Source organism: Panthera pardus, unplaced genomic scaffold (genome assembly GCF_024362965.1).
Source record: "Panthera pardus isolate Hobbes unplaced genomic scaffold, ASM2436296v1 HiC_scaffold_16, whole genome shotgun sequence".
NCBI classification, from domain to species: domain Eukaryota; kingdom Metazoa; phylum Chordata; class Mammalia; order Carnivora; family Felidae; genus Panthera; species Panthera pardus.
In genome coordinates this window covers 105,322,950-105,343,679 of record NW_026526721.1, presented here as the reverse complement: position 1 = coordinate 105,343,679, position 20,730 = coordinate 105,322,950, and the positions used below count along the sequence as shown (strand labels likewise).

At 37.1% G+C, this 20,730-nt stretch overlaps 2 protein-coding genes across 3 annotated transcripts in view; one reads left to right on the top strand and one right to left on the bottom strand.

Moving 5' to 3' along the window:
* The window catches only part of GFM1 (G elongation factor mitochondrial 1), a 45,614-nt gene extending 25,480 nt beyond the window's left edge, over positions 1 to 20,134 (top strand). The window contains exons 14-18 of the mRNA XM_019440427.2: positions 10,893 to 11,055; positions 12,701 to 12,845; positions 17,780 to 17,940; positions 18,900 to 18,953; positions 19,109 to 20,134. Of these exons, the coding sequence (XP_019295972.2) occupies positions 10,893 to 11,055; positions 12,701 to 12,845; positions 17,780 to 17,940; positions 18,900 to 18,953; positions 19,109 to 19,240 (655 nt within the window). The 3' untranslated portion in view covers positions 19,241 to 20,134. The remainder of the gene's footprint in view (positions 1 to 10,892; positions 11,056 to 12,700; positions 12,846 to 17,779; positions 17,941 to 18,899; positions 18,954 to 19,108) is intronic.
* LXN (latexin) lies at positions 29 to 6,249 on the bottom strand. Of its 2 annotated transcripts, XM_019440430.2 has the most exons (7): positions 6,143 to 6,249; positions 5,744 to 5,988; positions 4,334 to 4,396; positions 3,092 to 3,269; positions 2,662 to 2,798; positions 615 to 677; positions 29 to 353 (listed from the first exon to the last, which is right to left on the bottom strand). In XM_019440430.2, the coding sequence occupies exons 2-7, from the start codon at positions 5,870 to 5,872 to the stop codon at positions 255 to 257; spliced, it is 669 nt and encodes a 222-aa protein (XP_019295975.1). In that variant the 5' UTR covers positions 5,873 to 5,988; positions 6,143 to 6,249; the 3' UTR covers positions 29 to 254. The 2 variants fall into 2 exon arrangements, with proteins under 2 accessions (XP_019295975.1, XP_019295974.1); XM_019440429.2 differs by lacking the exon at positions 6,143 to 6,249 and having other exon boundaries at positions 5,744 to 6,052.
* Positions 20,135 to 20,730: the final 596 nt, after the last annotated feature.

Here is a 20,730-nt window from a genome sequence, read left to right as displayed (position 1 = left end):
AGTATGCAACACAAACGTACTAGGAGACTGGGACTGAAGTTTTTTATTATGGGATATACATACCACTATTAGTATTGGGACACTTTTACATCATGACACCATTACAGAATCTGTATAGTTCTATACTGTAATGAAGACATTTATACAGAGTGACAACTTTGCAATTTGGCCCCATAAGCTAGGGATCCATGAAGATATGGAATACACAGCATTTATAAGCATGTTGACACTTCATCCAGCGTTAGGATCTTCATTTATTCCAGTTGTGCTTCCTTTGGCAGACGGCTGTTATGCTTTACTTTAGTACCGTATTGTGGATGCCAGAGAACTTGCATTTGCCAAGGAATAATCTCCTGCAAGTAAAGGAAACTAACGCTGTGATAAAATTCAGAAAACATTTAAGAAAACAGTGTTGGGTTTATAGGACAAAATAGTCTTTACAAAGAACAGCATAAAAGAAGTTAAATGGCTACCAGTATAATATACTTCAGCCTGGTATCTATTTTAATTTACATGAATTCTTACTTAGAGTCAGAATTATGACTTAGGCATATGCTGTGGCTACAAGTCTCCGTTTTCAAAGTCCCATCAGATAAAGGTAATAGGTACTTTACCTGAGATGCAATGTCATGAAGTAGAATGGTGTAGTCGAATTCAATGAAGTCATCATTTCTTTGCTATCATAAAAAATAAAAACCTGGTGTTTGAAACTTCATATCTTTGGCAGAAATGATATGTTCATTTTAAAATTGAGCTTTCATTACTAGATGATTATAATACTTGCATTTAATAAGTAAAAATTAAAAAATTGAATGTTATAATTTACTTAGCCTGATCAGATAAACTGTGTTCTTATAAAGTAAGTTTTATTTCAACCTACATTTTAAAATCATGATTTTCTACCTGGTACTCTAAAGTGGGTGGCTCAGTCTTTTCAGCAGACGACGCCTGATGGTTCGGTTCATGATCTCATGGTTCGTGAGTTCAAGCCCCGTGTCGGGCTCCGCCCTGGCAGTGTGAAGCCTGCTTGGGATTCTTTTGCTCCCTATCTCTCTGCTCCTCCCTCACTCACACACACTCTCTCACAGAATAAATAAATGAATTTCGTGTACCCTTTTTAGGTTCTGGGCTGCGGTAGCTGCTTTAGAGTATTATGATTAAAGAGCGTCATTTAAGATTCCTTAATGTTTCCATTATGCAGAAAAGCATTATTTAAGGGATAAACTACTGGAATGAGTGTTTACATTAAAGGAAACCAATTTTATAATAGAAATTTTCTTTTTAAAAATTGAGAATAGTGAAACTTAATGAATGTAGTTATCTGGTTTTATAATTAAAGCTTTGTGCTGCTTATTGCTTTGGACACACAAAGTATTTATACCATGTACACCATATACACAGAGATACTGCATCCACAGACTTTAAACTACATTCACCAGAGATTTGCTGTACAAGGTTCTTGGCTTATCATCAATGTATTGAAACAAACCCTAGCCTCCGAGGGACAGCACGAGCTGCTGTGGCTCCTTTGGTTAACAGGGATTATAAATGTGCAATAAACCTTTCTGCTGAAATTTTAGTTAATGCTTTAAAACTTGGATGAACGGTTACAGGAGTTTTCTTTCATAAAACTACTAGTACTGTCTTGTGTATATTTTGCTACAAAAACATGCCTTGAAAACCATGATTATGACTGTATAATTTCTGTAACCTGGACCTGTTACTCAATTATTTGAGGCCTCAGTACCCCTACAGGAATGTTGTAACCAAAGTTGATATCTACAGAAGTGCATTAGAAAAAGGCTGTTTCTGAAAATGTTGTTGTAGATTTGTTAGGGATTTGGCATCATGTTGTGACAACTGTGATAGGGTGTTCTGCCCCCCAGTGCCCGTAGGTATCATGTGGTTACAAAAGCCTGTGGAGCAAAGGTGCTCCAGTTGCCTTGTAGTTTGTTACCAGCAAGCCAAAACAAGTCATGTGGAAAGTCCTTTTCACTGACAGAGCTCAGACTGTTTGTTGTGGTTTCTTTGTACTTTTTTTCCTTTATATCTTTTACATACCAACAGTTGACTTTTTAACCTCTTAATAAGGCTAAAATGTAAAGCTGACTTTATCTCCTTAAAGTCTAAAAAGAGGCAGTTCTTAATAGTCCTATCAGACTTGGAACACCAGGCTATCAACAAGAAACGGAGGTTGTAGATTATGGCTAAAGGGGTTATAAGAGAAACTTATATACAGCAAGCCTCACAAAGATTAAGATGGTAATATTTTTGTTCCGGCTGATCCCTGGGGCAAAAAAATGCCAGCATGTCTCTGAGTAACACTGGCACCACCGTTTCAATAGAGGAGGAAAACAGAGGTAGTTTCAGTATTGCATACCTATAGAAATTTGAACACAAAATTTAGATTGCCAAAGATACAATGTTTTAAGCTGAGCACAAGAACTGAATGCTGTACTGCCTATAACTCAATATTTCACTCTCTTGGAAACTGCAGCTTCACTGTTTTTAGCCTTGGTTGTAAGTCTCACTCCTTCAAAATAACAGGCTCACTATTTTTAATATAAAATGACTAAAGGAACACTGTTTATCCAATTATAAATCATCACACTTTCTGTAAAATGAACTTTGTTAATAGTATATGTTATACAAATCACTTACCACTTGCTTGACAGTTTGTATTTTTACCATTTTATACCATGTGTTTTCAGTAGAATTCTGCCATATTATATAACCACAGGCAACCCAGGCTAAATGTCGAACTGGCTTCATTTCTGGAGATACATTTCCAAAACTGTCTGGGGAGGGAAACATTTATATGATAAATGGAATTACTTTATATATGCAGTATTAACCTTTAAGAAAATCTAAATCTAAGTCATGTCTTTGTTTCCTTCAAATGTGTACAGAATATAATTTAAGCCCTGGATCTACAAAGTTGCAAGGCCCTTTTTTGTTGAATTAGATTGGTAATGAATATTTTTGCAAAGGCCAGTCTATTTCCAACATAATGTTAACATCTAACAGTTTTGAGGATAATTAATACTGATCTTAAAGTTGAAAGGAAATTTTCCATGCCATATTTATATACCTGGAATATTTTGTGCTTCAAGTGGTTCCTTCATAGACTTGAGTCTTTGATAAAATGTGTTATCTTCTTTATCTGGGTTCTTTCCAATTTCTCCTTCAAAAGTGAAGTTGACTTCTGGTGCAGTATCTTGTCCCGTTAGAGGGTAAAGTACTTCAGCTGTACAGTTCAGTGTAACTTGCTGTTTGAAACATTTTGCAAAATATCTTTACATGTAGAAGGCCATCCATCACTAGCTGTCATTCTTGAGGTACAACATTAAAAGTGTTGGCCTTCTAATGGTGTTTGAAACTTCAGAGTGTCTATTACAGAGGTATCTAATTGGGTGTGGCCTACAGTTTTCTTAAAGATATCTAAAATAGATAACTTATTTTGTAACTTACAGGGTTTCATAATCTTACAAGTTCTTCTTAAAACTTTAACTATTTCAGTATTAATGGGGTGTCCACTTGGAAGGCTAGATTTTAGTCTGATTTTATATACTACCTCTAGCCTTTGGTTACTTTTTAAGTCTTTCTGTTACTCCACTCTCTGCTTCTGAAATAACAGAAATATTCTCAAACCCAGATATAGTAATCTTATCTACATATAAAGTTAGAAAATGTAGCATTGGTTCTGCTTTGAAAGATGGCTGTCTAGCAGCTTAGATGTCTTTTAATAAATCTCATGTTAGCCTGTATCTCTTCTGAATTATGCTCAATAAAAGGGCAAGCTTTTATAAAATTTCAAGATGGTCATGTTACAAATTGCAGTTCCTTTCTTTTAAGTTTGTCTCACTGATTATTTGGCAGGAATGTATTTTTTTAAAATTTCCTTGCCCCATTACTGAAAGATTCTTATCTGACATGGTGGTATCATTTGGTCATTTTATTGCTCATAAATATCTTTCAAATAAATCCAAAACAGAATGAGAAAGGCAGACATATAAGAAAGTGATAATGACTGGAGAGTAAATTACTTCACTTGTTCATATTAGGCATAAGTTCAGACTGTCCTATGAGTATATAACATTTTTTAAGGGAATTTATTTGAACTGAAATGTGTAGAGTCTTTGCTAACTAGCTCAATAGAATTACCTCATGTATCTCAATATATTTTAAAAAGCATAAAATCTGACCTATGCATAGTCATTATTTTTTTCAAGGCAGGGATTTCACAACAACTTAATACGATTTTATCAGCAAAGGTGATCTAAAATATTTCTAGAATCAAATTTTATTTAATAATAAAGGACATTTCACTTACTTTTTGGATAATTTCTTCCACAGAAAATTTAAGGCAATACTTATGTCCTCTTCCTGGAATATCCTATTAAGAAAACGTGATGAGTTATTACAACAGTAACTCAGTTCTTTGTATTGTTGGAAGAATACACTCTCATTTGGTTGGGGGCAGAGGGCTGACTGGCGGGGGTAAATGATCAAAGCCTTAGACCTTGAAAAAGGCATGTCACCATGTATAGAACTTCAGATTCAGGAAGTCCTCTATCAGGTTTATTTTGGATGAGAACAGAGAGGGGATTAAAAACATATATATATATATATACATATATATATATATATATATATATATATATATATGTATATATATATACACACACACAGGTTATAATTCACTTTTAATCATCAGAGGACTTCAGCCTCTGGATCTGTGATCCTAAATTCTCTACAAAAGAAATTGTGAAACATCTTTTGATTCTAAGACGAAAAACAGGATATACCAAAGAAAAGGTTTTCAGAAAGCCCTGTGTACCTTCCAAATCGTGTTCAATGAAGGTGAAAACGATTTTGGGGCAGATTACTGCAAAGTGGCTAGAGATGTTAAGTATTATTTTTACTTACACATTAGTGGACCTACAAAATGAAACTTTAGCAAGTAAGACAAATGTTTAGGTATTTCACTTTTGAATCAAAGATACAATTAAGAGTTTATACCTCATTATCTGGTGCAGTTTTGAAGTAACATCTACTCCCTGTCAGCTCTTACAGCCTATTAGTTGTATTTTATATCAGATAACTAAGCTTTTAGTAAAATGGAAACAAGGCTGGTTAGTGGTAACTTTGGCCGTAAGCATTTAATGTAACCCTTTGCCAGAGGGAGCACATCTTTTACAGCAGTCAGTGGCAGTGGTGTTTGGGTAATTAAAGAAACGCTTCAGCCCAGAATGCTTTTCTCTGACTTTGGTTGTCGGTTTCTCTTGCTTTTGCTTCCCCTTCATTTCAGTCAAAGGGTCTGGTAAGGATTGTTCTTAAATTTTAGGCAAAGAAGAATCGTTTGGAAGACGAGTTTTTGTTCAGATTAGCGTAGTAGATGAGGAACACAGTAGCAGTTTTAAGGTTCTTTTGAATGGTTCCTACAGGTTTCACTCTGTAAAGGGTAAAATGCCGCCCCACATTTAGAACATTTTCCCATTTCTTTGTAATAGTGCCTATTAAAAAACGGCCTCTGCCTTGCCAAGAAAAAAACAAACCGCCCTCACTGCCCTGGAGTGGCAACTATCTCCAGAACTGTTAACTTCCCTAGACTTGCCCAGTCCCCAAACGGGCAAGGGTGAAGTGGAAGGGAAGTCGCACGAAGAAAGAGGCTGAGACCCTCCGGAGTGGAGGGAAAGCGAGTAGGTGCGGGCCCCCGCCCGCTGCCGTCTGCTGGACTCACCTCCATGCTGGCTTGTTTGATAGTCTGCACCATAAACACCTTGTGGGGGGTCCCCTGCTGGTAGTTGATGCAATTCTCCGCCACCGAGGCCGCCCTGGAGGCCGGGAAGTGGGTCGGGGGGATTTCCATTCTTGGTGAGCGGCGGGTGGGTGAATGCACCGAGGCTCTGAGGCTCTAGCTTAAGGGACGGGACCCAACCGGTGCACAGAACCGGGGCTTCGCTGGTCCAGGCTCCTGCCGGGTAGCTGAGGTGGAAGAGACGGCACGCCTGGTTCGGGCTGGGTGTGGGCAGGCTCGCCAGCTCCTACCGCCCCCCCCAAGCCCCCCCCTTTTCTCCTTCCGATTCGGGAAGCTGCCGCGGGGCGCTGGCTCCTGCGGCACCGCCCTTTTGCTGCCCACGTTTACTCGCTGGTTCCGGCCAGGGCGAGGGTCCTGGCCTCCTTTCCGGCTGGAGGGGGTGGAGGTGTGGGGAGGTGGGTTAGGTTGGCAGGGACGTCTTCCTTTCATTGACCTTTACTGAAGTTCCAGGAGGGCTTTTCTATCCTTTTCCTTTATGGAGCGCCTCTGGGGATTCCGTTTTCCTCTCCATGGAAGAAGTATGGTTGCTTCACAGCCTGGAGCACACCTTCCTTGTGTGCAAAGGGACAAAGTGCAAAGGAGCTCTAGGTAGTGAGTTCATTACTACTTTCTTCTTCCCATTCTGAGAGTCCAAGAGCCGGCTCTGTTTAATCCCCCCTTTCTGTGGGGTTTGCACCAATGCTGCCCAATCAGGGTATGAGAAACTGCAAACCATAGTATTAATGGGGATCAGGAGAAAAAAAAAAATACACCCGCACCCCTCTCTCCCTTACTAACCTTAGAAAAATGAGGTTTTGCTATAAACCATGCTTCTTACTTTATTAATCACTTTGAAAATTTTACTTTAAGAATTAAAGCATAGGGGCGCCTGGGTGGCTCAGTCGGTTAAGTCAGACTCCTGGTTTCTGGTCAGATCATGATCTCACCTCACCATTTGTGAATTTGAGCCCTCATAGGGCTCTGTGCTAACAGTGCAGAGCCTGCTTTGGATTCTGTCTCTCCCTCTCTGCCCCTCCCCTGTTCGCTTGCTTGCTCTCTCAAAAAAAAAAATTTTTTTTTTAAGAATTAAAACATACTTAACTTAAAGCACTGCACTGAAGTAATTTCTAACAAAGGCAAGAGTTTTTAAAGCTGCTTAAGCAAGCACAAACTTTCAGTAGACAGTGCATTTTCATTCTCCAGTTTTCTTAATTACCTTCTTGTTTTAGTTTTCAAGGGCCTGGATGTTGTTTGGATTTGCTCTAGATCAAGAAGTTAAGGTTCCTTTTTATCTGTATGGCCAAACCTTCACTTTAGCTTGTTGGCTTGGAAATAAAGATTCTTTGCTTTTTTCCTCAAAATAGATTTTTGAAGATTCTTTGGGTAATCATATATGTTGTGGCACTTTTAAAAATAAGTTTAAAAATGTATTTGTAATGTATTGTCTTCCTCAAATACCCTCTTTAATTTACTAATAAAGTCCTTATTTGGAGTAAGTATATATTTTTAAAAACGTAAGGAGTGAGGCATTTCTGTCTTTTCTAGTTATATTAGCCAATAGCTGTCAAGTAAGTAGGGGATGAAGGGTTAGTTTCTCCTCTTAAGGCTTTTTCTCAAAAAAATTGAAGGTTGTTTTCCTTTTTGCGGGGTGAGGAGGTGAGTCATTCATCTATCAGTCAACATCTTAGGTTTTCATTATGTGTGTGGGGGTGGGGTGTGTGTGTGTGTGTGAATTGTTTGAATCATGTGTTTCTATGATAATGTCCAGGGAAGAAAGGCTGAGTACATTCTGATGATACTGAAAGAGCTTGTTGCTGATAACATTTTTAGTTTCACAATTGCTAGTTAACATCTCCTGGCTATTACCTGTTAGAGTTGTGAGAAATACAATATGTGAGTTTCCTAGATAAAGTCACCATTTGAAGCTTCATGAGTATGGTTACTATCTTTGCAGGTCAAAGCTAATTATGTAGGTTGTAACATATTAGACATTAACTAACAGCACACATGCTAATTTATGTTCTTTTGTAAGTATAATTATCACTTTAAAACTTAACTTTAAATTATCACTTTAAAATGTTTTAACATTACTAAAATCATTTAAATAAAACATTTATTTACCTGGATGTTAAATAAACTGCATTAAGAGACTCTCATTCCTATACTTGAGTCCTTCAAATCTTATTTACTAAAGCTTTATGAATGGTTAGTCAAAAGTCTGTTATCCTCAGATTTGAATAATGTATGGGCTACCTTTAAAGTAACAATCATTGTGGCCCTCCGGGATCAGGTAAATTATTATAATTTTATATAACTACATGAACATAAAACTAAGTAAAAATGTCTATGGCTTGCAACCTTAGTACAACAATAAAATCAAAATAAATTTACAAAATAGAGATAAAACCAACACAGTTCTAACTAACATTAATTTTATCGTGAGAGATGATGTTTTGCCAAAACTAAATTGCCTTTCACAGCATGCTAGTGGTCTGATGGCAGGTATGGGTTCTTTTACCTTCAGCAGGCCTATTAGCTGCCTACCAAGTGATGTCTTAGTTCTCTCACTTCTTTTTTGAGCTATTATAAAGTCTGTCTTAGTGTACCAGCCTCTAATACCTTTTGAAGTGAATGCATCATTTGCAGGTTACATAAGTTTATATTCTTGTTAGCCTTCTAGGAAAATGTTTGATTAAGAGTATTGGTTTTGGTGCAAATCCTGGCTCTGCTGCTTAATAGCCGTATCATGTTGGGCAAGTTGTTTAGCTTCTCTGACCACAGGCTTTTCATCTGTAAAATGGTGATAGAAATTGTACACACGTCATAGTTTGTGGTGAAGAGTCAATAAAACAGTCCATAAAAACTGCTTAGCACAGCCTGGTACCTACATGTTCCATTATTTGGCATCTGCTTAGTTACGATTCAGACACGGTCCCTGCAACTGCATATATTACTTGTTTGTGAACTGGTCCTTCAGAGCAGTGCCGTCCAATAGAACTTCATGCAGTGATGGAAATGTTCTGTCTGTGCTGCCCTGGACAGTAGCCACTTCCCACCTTTGACTGTTGACCACTTAAAATGTGACTAGTACAACTGAGGAACTGGATTTTTAATTTTTAAAAAATTTTAATTTAAATGTAAGCATCCCTGGTTAGTGATTAACCTATAGATAGCACAGGTCGAGAATATATTTGTACAGATGTTATATTATTATGTCAAGTTGAAAACAAAATTTTAAATGTCTGAGAGAACTTGTGCATACCCAAGAATTTGTCAGTGGACCATGGTTTTGGAATCCCTTCAGTAATTCTGTGGTGCTTTGGCAGCTGTTTCTCTTCTGCTTCTGTTCTCTTAGTTCTGAAAAATGGTTTTTTCCCTCCCAGGAAAATTAACCTTTCAGCATTTTGTTTTTCACAGCCCATCCTGAAAGTCTTGGCAGCTGGAATATTATATAAAGGCAGTTTATCAGGCACATTCACACTTAGGCTTTTAATGAAATCTGCGTATTCCAAGCTGGCATCTCCTACCAAAATTAACATTTACTTCTTCCAAACCACTCACAGATCTGTATGTAATACACTCATTAATGTCCATTTACCTGCAGTTATCTGAGATAATTTTGATAGCGGCTGGCCTCCTTCATCTTAGGGTCTTGAGGAAGGTTTCATTTAAAAAAAATTTTTTTTTAATGTCTATTCATTTTTTTTGAGAGAGAGCGAGCAGGGGAGGGGCAGAGAGAGAGACACACACGAGAATCCGAAGCAGGCTCCAGGCTCCCAGCCACCAGCACAGAGCCTGATGGGGGGCTCAAACCCATGAACCGTGAGATCATGACCTGAGCCGAAGTCGACTGCCCAACCGACTGAGCCACCCAGGCGCCCCTAGGAAGGTTTCATTTTAAAGGAAGAAATGCCCTGCAGACAGTAGATACTCATGACATTTTTTTTTTTTCAGTGAAATAGTCTATGTTTACAAATGTTTAATATGCATATAAAGTGCATATTCTTTTTACATCATCATTAGTGGTTTGAAGTAAACACTGAGCTGTCTATATATGTGTCTCTTTAAATGACTTACTTAATGTTGGTCATTATTTTGCCATTATTCTTTTTGGGTGTTTATCCATCTGCAACTCTCTTCTCTGGTGTTCTATCACTCCATAACTTCCAAGTAGTAAACACAAATAGAAACCATCTGATTAAATTAACTGCAGAGCTCCTATTTTCAAGTGACTGTTTTCAGTTGTGGAGATTTAAGAAGAAAACACTGTGTCCCAGGGAAGGGAGGCATTCCAAAAGAAGAGGGTGAGTTCTTTGGAATGTAGGTTACAAGAACAAGAACCTTAGATGGACTTTTAATACTTTTACTTTCCTACTTATGAAGTAAAGAATTGGCATAATTAAACCCATGAATTACTTTGGTGTTGTATGCCACCATACTAACTCCAAGTAAAAACAGGAAAGAGAGAACTTTTCTTCCAATGTATTTTATTTTTGAGAGAGACAGAGAGACACAGTGTGAGTGGAGGAAGGGCAGAGAGAAAGTGAGACACAGCATCCAAAGCAGGCTTCAGGCTCCGAGCTGTCAGCACAGAGCCCAACGAGGGGCTCAAACTCATAAACCGTGAGATCATGACCTGAGGTGAAGTCGGACACCCAACCGACTGAGCCGCCCAGGCACCCCAGGAAAGAATGACTTTTTAAATAAATTTTGTAATGAAGTTTTATGGCAAGGTCATTATGTTCAAAGGAAGAAGTAAAGGGGCGCCTGGGTGGCTCAGTCGGTTAAGCGTCCGACTTCAGCTCAGGTCACGATCTCACGGTCCGTGAGTTAGAGCCCCGCGTCGGGCTCTGGGCTGATGGCTCAGAGCCTGGAGCCTGCTTCTGATTCTGTGTCTCCCTCTCTCTCTGCCCCTCCCCTGTTCATGCTCTGTCTCTCTCTGTCTCAAAAATAAATAAAAACGTAAAAAAAAAAAAAAAGAAGAAGTAAAAATGGTGAAATGCGGTTTTTCATTTAAACCAGTAGGAGTTATTTCGTTTTGGTAATTACATAATGCTGTCTTAAATTTTTTTTCCTCCCAAATCACTTTCAGGTTTGAATTTACACATAAAAAACAATCTGGTGGTGCAGGCCAGTTTGGAAAAGTGATAGGTGTACTGGAGCCTCTGGACCCAGAGAACTACACTAAGTTGGAATTTTCAGATGAAACATTCGGGGCAAACATTCCAAAGCAGTTTGTGCCTGCAGTAGAAAAGGTAAAAACAAAAATAACTTTCTTACATTTTTTTCAACAAGCTTATTAATAAAGGTATGAAATCATATATTTTTTAAAAGTTTTATTTGTGTAATCTCTGCACCCAACGTGGGGCTTGAACTCACAACCCCGAGATCAAGAGTTGCATTCTATTCCGACTGAGCCAGCCAGGCACCCCTCAAATCATATTTCTATCACATTGTCTCCCATAGTTCATTTTAGTTACAGTCCTGCTTCTTTATCTGATTGTTAAGCTTTCCATCTGATTTAGAATCTTCAATTCATTAAGTTCAAGAGCTATAAATATATGCTATGACAATGTGGGGGAAGTCATTGTTTCTTAATCATAGTTATTATATTTCTTTTGATAAATTGAACCTACCTCATTAATTGTAATCAATAATTAAGATTCCCAACATCTCGGTTCTCCTGTCATCTCTGCTACTTATTAATGTCTCTTTGGTAAATCATGGTGTTCAGAGGCAGTTTCTTCAACTGAGAGTAAATAAAATACTTAAACCTCAATCCCTCACAAACTTGAGGACCAGATAATACTCTATGACATCTCTTTGTAAATTGCCAAGTGCTTTGCACATACAAGGGTTTAGTGCTTTGTTGGCTTATCAGGTCACAGGCTTTAAGACTGTTGTAAACCTTCAGCAACTGTCTGTTCTCATAGATTGAGATTTTTAGGTTTTCATTTACCCTTTTAACTTAGAAATATTTACTAATAGATTTTAATTTTGGCTTTAGTGGAGGAAGCATTTTTGGGGGGGATCAGTGTATTTCATTCATTATACTTAATTTCAAGACAATATTTTGTCATTCTCATACTTTTAAGTTGTCTTCTATTCTCCAAGATAAATGTAGGTGAAGGAGAGCATATATTTTTTTCAACATACAGAGTGTACAGTCTTGCAGTGTCGTAAATACCTTGTATTGCATGTGCAGCCATGTGATTGCCAAGAAAAACTAACTTGAATTGGGGGAGCTCTACAAATATTTAAGTGAAATGACTGAAAAAGAATTGCAAGCTTATCAAATTATACCTTTAAAATATGTTTAGTTTATCATTTATCAGTCATACCTCAGTGAGGCTGTTTATTTTAAAAAAAGAACTGCATTAGGAAAAATAAAATTACTTTTGAATTCTGGTTCTTACTGACGTATATAATGCTAAAGCTATAATGTATGATCTGCCAATGAGGCGCAACAGGGATGGGTGTATGGTCGGAGCTCAGGTCATAGCTGTTGAGCCAGTGCCAGTTTTGATGGAGGTACTCTTACTTGCCTTTCCTCTGTTTCCTCCTTTTAAGATTAAGAGCAGACTGTCTGTATAATGGGTTATGACAGGTATGCAATTCCTGAAGATGGTAAGGGTTAGCACTCTCAGCATCATTTTTAAAACAGCTCACACCTTTAAATGATATGCTTTTCCAAGGTATTGTTCATCTAGATGCCACAGTGATAAAACTTAAATAGTTAAGGTGTTGAACTTTTTAAAACTTTTCTTTTTTTCTTGAGGGATGAAATGTAGTATTCATAAAAATGCTTAACTTCTAAACAGTAAAATGTTTGGGTATTCTTGGTAATTCATCTGCAAGTGAAATCCATTCACTCCAGAGGTTGTGTTCATTCATTAACAGGGGTTTTTGGATGCCTGTGAGAAAGGCCCCCTTTCTGGTCACAAGCTCTCTGGGCTCCGGTTTGTTCTGCAAGATGGGGCACATCACATGGTTGATTCCAATGAAATCTCTTTCATCCGCGCAGGAGAAGGTGCTCTCAAACAAGGTATTCTGAGTCCTGGCACTTGTTCCAACACTGTGTCTGTTTTCCCTGATAGACCTTCAGAGCCTCAGAGGGCAGCCCTGCCTTCGGTTTCAGTCTTGTCCCCCCAGAGCACTAGGCAACCCACCAGGGAACATGGCAGGTTCTGGGCATATATTTATAGAATCGAAGTGAGGACATGTTGCTGTGTTCTCTTTCTTACAAAATTAAAAGCCTACCTTGTTCTCATAAATTATCTAGTAATTTTTGTCTGCTTAAAATTTATAGATAATCTGTAAGTTCTGTTTTTAATAGGGAAAATAGAAATGATCGGAATTCTAAGAAATATTTTATAGAAACATTACAGTCATGCTATTTTTAGTGACTTATTTAGATGTCAGGAATTCCATAATTTATAAGTAATTTTCTTATGTATGATATTGTAGGCTTTTAGGTATTTTGAGGATGGCAAAGTATTTTGAAAGAACTCGGTAAACTTTATTTACAGTGCAGACCTTGTGCAAAACTGCTAACGTTGTGACCCTTTCTCGCACAGAATAAAGGTGTATTAAAACCCTGATGAACCAGAAACCTAAACAATGGCAAATATATCTGATCCATTGCTTTTTTTTTTTCATGTTTGTTTATTGTTGAGAGAGAGAGTGCAAGCGGGTAAGGGGTAGAGAGAGAGGGAGATTCAGAATTGGAAGCAGGCTCCAGGCTCTGAGCACTCAGCATAGAGCCTGACACGGGGCTCGAACTCACAAACCATGAGATCATGACCTAAGCCGAAGTCAGACACTCAACTGACTGAGCCACCCACGCGCCCCTGACCCATTGCTTTTAAAAGAGAAAAGCAAGTAACACAGCAATTTCACATCAGGGTTATTCAACAAAGGAACTTGAAACTTGTATCTTGAACTCAGAAAGTTTATTCTCTTTGTCATCTCTTCTGTAGTCATTATTAATAATGTCCATAAGTGTCTTAACACAGGGCAATTATATTATGATTCACAAAACATCTCAGAAATATTTTTATCAAAGAGTATCAAAATGGACAGTGGAAAATCAGATAAATCATAGCACATTTTTTAAGCATTCTATAAATCACAGTTTTATTGATTCTGTATGAATTTTGGACTTCGATTTCATGTTCTTCCATTTGCATCTATGATCAGGTGTGGGGCAGTGGTTGGAGAAGGTCGCTCATTTCTTGACCAGGCTCTAATTCCTTATATTACTTAAACCAGTGGAAGCCATTCATAATTTGTGTTTTAGTTTTTCACTTGTGAATCGGAGAGAAAATCCTTCATTTTCTTTATTAAAAAATGCAGTCAAAATCTGTGGTTTGGAAATCTTGTCATAATGTAAAGATTGTGTTGATAGGAAAATGGGAAATTAAGTCACAAAGAAAATAAGATTTTGTTAGGCATGATTCACATTAAAACACCTATCTCTTCCCCTCTAGGATGTTTATCACTTTAATATATATTAAGATAGACAAATTAGTTATAATCACTTTATGTGCTTTTTTCAGCTTTGTTGCAGTATAACTGACAAAATTGTAAGATATTTTAAGTGTACACATGATGATTTGATATACATATATATTGTGATACATTCTACAACTACAGTTAAGTTAGAAATCACCAATTGTTCTATGCTGGTTCTTGACTGGAAATTGGTAGCTTTCCTGAAGATAGAATTTACCCAAAGCCAGATAATTGGTATGGTTGTCAGTTAACAACTAGCCTTATCATCTTTTTTAATTGCTCCTGTATGAAATATAATTAAATGTAGATATATATGCCCATTATATACACATACATATCCATGAAAACAGTCTGTATGTGAGTATTAACTAAACAGTTGAATATGTGCCATTTGCTTTTTTAATTATTTAAGTGTGATTAACTGCCTGGTGGGTGTGCACTAGATGGTAATTGGGAATTTTGTTTTTTGCCAGGTAAATGTGTAAATAAGCAGGATACTGGCATGAAAATTAATTACTTTGCTGTTTCCCCATCTGTTACTTAATCACCCATGACTAAAAGACAAAAGTGTATGAGGGTAAAAGGAAGTTCTTAGTTCAGTAAGAAAATCAACTTTTCATTCACATTCCTCTGTTGAATGCCATATGAGAGTTTGGGGGTAAAAACGTTAATAAATGAACCCCGTATCAGGGTAGCTGAGGCTTATGAGCTATTCTCTGTTATCAAAATTGGAAGAAAAATAATTCAAATTCTCAGGTATGTTTTCATTAAAAAAAATGAAAATTGGAACTGTGTTGAGTCACAGTTTAAACTTCGTCCCGGAGATTAATCAGTGACGTAACTAAAACTGAAATATAAAATTGGAGGTTCTGCTTGGCCACAGGTGTGACCATTGCCATCATTTTCTGTGGCCAGGTTTTACAAAAAGAACTATGCTTGGTCTCCCCAGAAACATCACACTTGTGGCAATCTACAAGAGAAAAGCCTGGAAATAAGGGTTAGCTCATTTAACTTGACAGTCCCCTTTCTTTGATCTCCTGCCCCATTATGTGATGGGCTTTGAGTTTAAATCCCAGCTCTGCTCCACATTTACTGTGTGGAGATGTGCAAGTCATTGGAACATCCCCCAGGCTGCTTGGAGATAGTAATTCCACAGTATTAAACGAAAGAATGTAAAATTAAATATAAGAATGTATTTGAAAACACTTGAACATGCAGACTTGGGCAGTGAATGCTAATCACTCTTTCCTTCACGTTACCTTTGACTTAGTACTGTGACATGCCACCCATTCCCCAGCTTCTTGCCTCAAGTGGTCACAATAACATGTATCGATCACTTATGTGCTATGTATTATGCTGAGCATATCTTAATGTTCACAATGACCTTACAGTTGAGAAAACCTGGGACTCAGAGCAGTTAATTGAATGGCTCAAGGTTACATAATAGTGGCGGAGCTGAGAGTTAAACCCCAGACAAAAGTCCTAGCCTTTGACTACCGCCTCATATGGCTTCTTCAGAATCTGGCCTGGTGTTATCAGTGTTATTCCTGGCGGGCTGAAATAAAAAATAATATCCTGGTGTTATTCCTGGTGGGCTGAAATAAAAATAATATCCCCCCTGCCCACCACTTCAGGCTTAAAAGTTCCCACGCTGATACTGGTATCTTTACTTGTTATCGTAAAAAGCCGTAGACCACATACGTGGATCTGCTTGAAGAAAAAAATGCTTTTAGGAGTTGGCTGCCATGTGACTATTGAATCTAGCAGGGTGAATTATCTCTGGGGTGTTGTCACAGAGGGTTAGAAGAAGGCGTGAGTAAGGACAAGATTCTTTGGAAGTGAGTCAGCCGGTGAATTGAGGGAGGAAGAAGGGTGTAAAAGGAGAAAAGCAGGATGTGAGAATATGAAACTGAGAACTGGACCGGGCATCCTCAACAACTAAGTATGGGCACTGTGTACTTAGCCCTTCCTTCCCTTTAAAACTGACCCTTTCACAATCTAGCTCTTTCATGTTACTCACCTATGGAAAATACTAGATAGTGTGTACTAAATCTTGTCTGCACACATCTTCCTGGGTGCCTTTTTCTGCATTAATTGCATTTATTTAGAGCCAAGGAAGCTCTGCTGTTGTGAGAACCCAAGACGTCATGAGAAATAGAGCTGTTTCTACTGCATAGAATTGTTAGTCTGCTGTTTTGGATGTCTGTATAGGGTTCTCCGGGGCTTAGATGATGGAGCTTAGGAGTCTGCAAAGTTCAGTTATTTCTCTTTTTTAGAACAAAATTCACTAATTAGGACTAATTAGTCAAAGATAGGTCTGAGCTTTGATTTGAATTAGAAAATATTTCAAAGAGATCCAAGTATATTAAATTGCCTTCCTTATAGTTATTGCACTTAAGCTAAGAGTGTCTTTAGGAGAAGTGCTTTAATTAATATACAAGAATGATTGCTAATTAATTATAAACAAATTAATGCTGGGAAAACTATGATTATCTTAAAATATTTTGACATCTTTTCTGTGTTTTGCTTACAGTTTTTATTTAGAGATAATTCATCCAGTCTAAGGCTGAAGTAATACTCCATACTATCATAACATTAAATTTAAATATGAATGTTTGAAATTTTATTCTATTCTCTTCACATTGTTACAGTTAAACCTCAGTCAGCATTTGTCACAGTAAGAAGTATTCTGGTTACATATTAAAGGGGATAAAAAAGCAGCCTGGACACACACATTGGACATACACATTTTAATGCTTCAGTGTCTCTTAGCATCCAGGGTCTTTATTTTGCAGGTGAAGAAACTTGAGGCCTGGTTTCTTATTAGGGGCAGGGCAGAAACTTATGAGGGGCCTATAACTTATTAGGGGCATATAACTTATTAGGGACAGGGCAGAAACTAGAACCCTGGTCTTCTGATTCTCAATACCATGTTGGAATTGTTTAGAAAAGGAAAGACAGATCTCAGGTGTGACTTGATAATTTTCTCCAAATATGTGATAAAAGTTATTTGATGATAAAAATAATCATCTTCTAGGGACCAACCATAAAGAATCAGTTTATCTGGTCAAAGACTTAACAGTTAGTTGTCTTTATTCCTGAAAGTATTCAGAGGGAGAAAATAAGTAACCCTCAACTGGATAGTTTAGATGGTAAAGGACCTGATTGAATGTTGCGTGAAGACCTCTTTTATATTATTCTCTGCAGCTTAGTAATGTTTAAGGATGAAAATAAAGTAATAGAAATATTAGTACTATAATTATGTATTATCTTATTGGAATTTCTGTTTAGGAGAGGGACTATTACTGCTACTAGAAAAAAGTCCAGGTCAAATATTTTAACCTTGTCACTCATGTGTACACCTTTGGAGGACACCCTCTATTTCCTTTTTGTATATCTAGTAGAAAAGAGTTACCATTTGTCTAAAGATTAATAAACTAATTTGTAAATTTTTTTTTAATCCAGCTTTGGCAAATGCAACATTATGTATTCTTGAACCTATTATGTCTGTGGAAGTCATAGCCCCAAATGAATTTCAGGGACCAGTGATTGCGGGAATTAACAAGCGCCATGGGGTAATCACAGGACAAGATGGGATTGAGGACTATTTCACGCTGTATGCAGAGGTAAGTACTATTGGTCACTGACAATCTTGCTTTTAGTAACCACAGAAGGAAATGAAAGTTTGTTTTTGGACAGTGTAGAGCAAATTGACACATTATCCTGGTTACTTGAGTGTTGTATTTGTGGCTTAGATATGTGTGGCAATTTTTATAATTTGCTATTAGAGCAACTCTTAAGTTGCTAAGCTAAAAATAAGATTTATGTGTGCCTTTATGAATATGTCGTTTTCTTACATAGTTATGTGTCTTTCTCATTATAAGCTTTATTTGTATAGCTGTTTTATCATTTTCTCCCTGATTTACTGGGATCATATTGAAGTCCATTGCCTGCATATATCACATTACATAAGGCCACCTAGAACACACTACTATCAGCATATTGAGGTGTCCAGAGGGAAGCTGTATTGACGTTTTCATGGGAGAAACACTTCTCAGTGCTTGAGCTACAGCCAGAGTGTGGAGGTTCTGAGGAGAGAAGGCCGTCAGTAGTGTCCACCCTGTGAAACAGAAAGATTTGGTTTCTAGTTGTGACTGTCAGATGAGTGTGTGTGTGTGTGTGTGTTATTTATTTTGAGACAGGGAGGGAGAGAGAAAGAGGAAGAGAGGGAGTACGCCTGAGCTGGGGAGGGGCAGGGAGAGAGGGAGAGAGAGAATCCCTAGCAGGCTCCACGCTGTCAGTGCAGAGCCCTACATGGGACTCTGACCCATAAACCATGAGATCATGACCTGAGCCAAAATCAAGAGTTATATGCTTAACTGACTGAGCCACCCAGGCACCCCTCAAATGAAATTATTTTTAAATAAGGCTTTTACTTGCAGTAAAACAAAAATAGATTTCTCTGTCTTTTAATTCTTTTAAATCAAGAGTGGTTAGTAGAAACCTAAGTCTAAAGGAATTACAAATCTTTTCTAAAATATTTTTCAATAAACAATACTAAAATATCTACTGTGTTTGTTTTCAGGTCCCTCTAAATGATATGTTTGGTTATTCCACTGAACTTAGGTCATGCACAGAGGTAAGCAGGTGTTTAAACTTTACTTTAGTGTTCTTTAAGAAACCACCCTACACAGCACTCAAATATGTGAGATCTTGTCTTTGCATGACTTTTCCTTGGTAGTTGTACCACAACAAACAAACAAAATCTCTTTTGTTGTTGTTTTAATTTCTTAGGGAAAGGGAGAATACACAATGGAGTACTGCAGATATCAGCCATGTTCACCGGCCACACAAGAAGACCTCATCAATAAGTATTTAGAAGCTACAGGTCAACTTCCTGTAAAAAAAGGAAAAGCCAAGAACTAACTTCCCTCACTTTAAGCTTACTAGCTGTAACTGAATCTGCAAGATTTAGATACTTTAATGGATTCCAGTGGAAAGAACTCACGCTGAAACAAATTTTAGAAGCCCTTCCTATTATATTCAGGAACTTCTATTATATTCAAAGACAATTCTATGTATATCTCAACTCTGTTCATTGGTTTTATAGTTCATTGAAACACCTCAAATAAAATATGATTATTACTGAAATATATTTAATTTAAGGGAAGAGACTGATTTCAGTTATACTTCTAAACTTAGAACGGTATGTCAACTTCCTTTCTGAATTTTTTGTCCTAAGAATTTTCAGCATCTAGAAGAGCTAAAACAGTACAAAGAACAGGCCTGTACAATCCTCTAGACCTTATAATAATGAACAACCTTGTTAACAGTTTGTTCATCAAGTAATTATTTTGTCATATTTGCTTTATCTGTTTATATCTCATACCTTTGTATTTAATTTTTTTTAAATTATTGTTTTGCTCTGAACAATAATTTGAAAGTGAATTGCATGTATCATGACACTTCTTGGGGTGTCCTCTTTTAATGAGCAGGCTTTTTTGTGGAAGGCAGCTGTGCTCACCACTGTACCACCAACGCACACTTGAACAAACTTTTTTTGTTTAAGAGTGGATTTCATATGTTCTTAATAGAGAACATTTCTCAGATTCTTCATGGGGATATTAAAATGGCTAATAAATTTCTAGCTGTTTTATATATAGGTGATTGCTTCAACTTGTGGCTTCTGCACATTTGTAACTGCCTGTTTTTATGTCAGTTTCTTGTGGACCTTTGAAATGAAAAGCAGATGCTTGCATATTTTATTCTTACCTATTTTAATCTCTCCGAAACTCTGAATAATAAAATATAATTTACATAGTTGCTGCCTTGTCAGTTTCATTCACTTGGTAAATGCTAGTTGAATTGGGGTCTGTTGGAATTTATCATATATTGTATTCACTGACATGGTGAAAGAACAAATGTTAAGTTTTTGTTTCTAGAATAGGTGGGACTTTCCCAGACAGTTCTACCATGTTGTTTAGAATTACTTCATCCCCAAATCATCTGATGTGACAGACATATCCTGGTCCTTTCCCTTAGTGGATGATAGAGATAAAATAATTATGTTAAATTCCTTTTTATTCTTGACTTATAGGTTTGGCTTTATAACTTAAGGTTTCTAGAAAAAGATTTTTTCAAGTATTGAGCATGTTTTCAAGGCATCTGCTAAATGCTTTAAATGCACTATCTAATATAGTTTTCACAACCCTATGAAAGTTAGTACTATTACTGTGTCTGTTTTGTAATAGAGGAAGCAAAAACACAGAGAAGGTAAGTAATTCATCTAAAACCACACAGCTTGTTAAATTTTCAAGTTGATAAATAGCTGTATTCATCAAACCAAGTTCATTTTCCCTATGAATATGTGTGTTGCTGTATAGTAGCATCAAGCCTGAATAATACTGTTGCTTTGG

What these genes read in the sequence shown, in the direction of transcription:
- LXN (XM_019440430.2), bottom strand. Translation starts at nt 5,872, where the DNA reads ATGGAAATCCCCCCGACCCACTTCCCGGCCTCCAGGGCGGCCTCGGTG. An exon ending in TGAAGCACAAAATATTCCAG is followed by an intron (nt 2,799 to 3,091) that starts GTATATAAATAT and finishes TTCCCTCCCCAG; the next exon opens with ACAGTTTTGGAAATGTATCT. An exon ending in TTCATGACATTGCATCTCAG is followed by an intron (nt 354 to 614) that starts GTAAAGTACCTA and finishes CTTTACTTGCAG; the next exon opens with GAGATTATTCCTTGGCAAAT.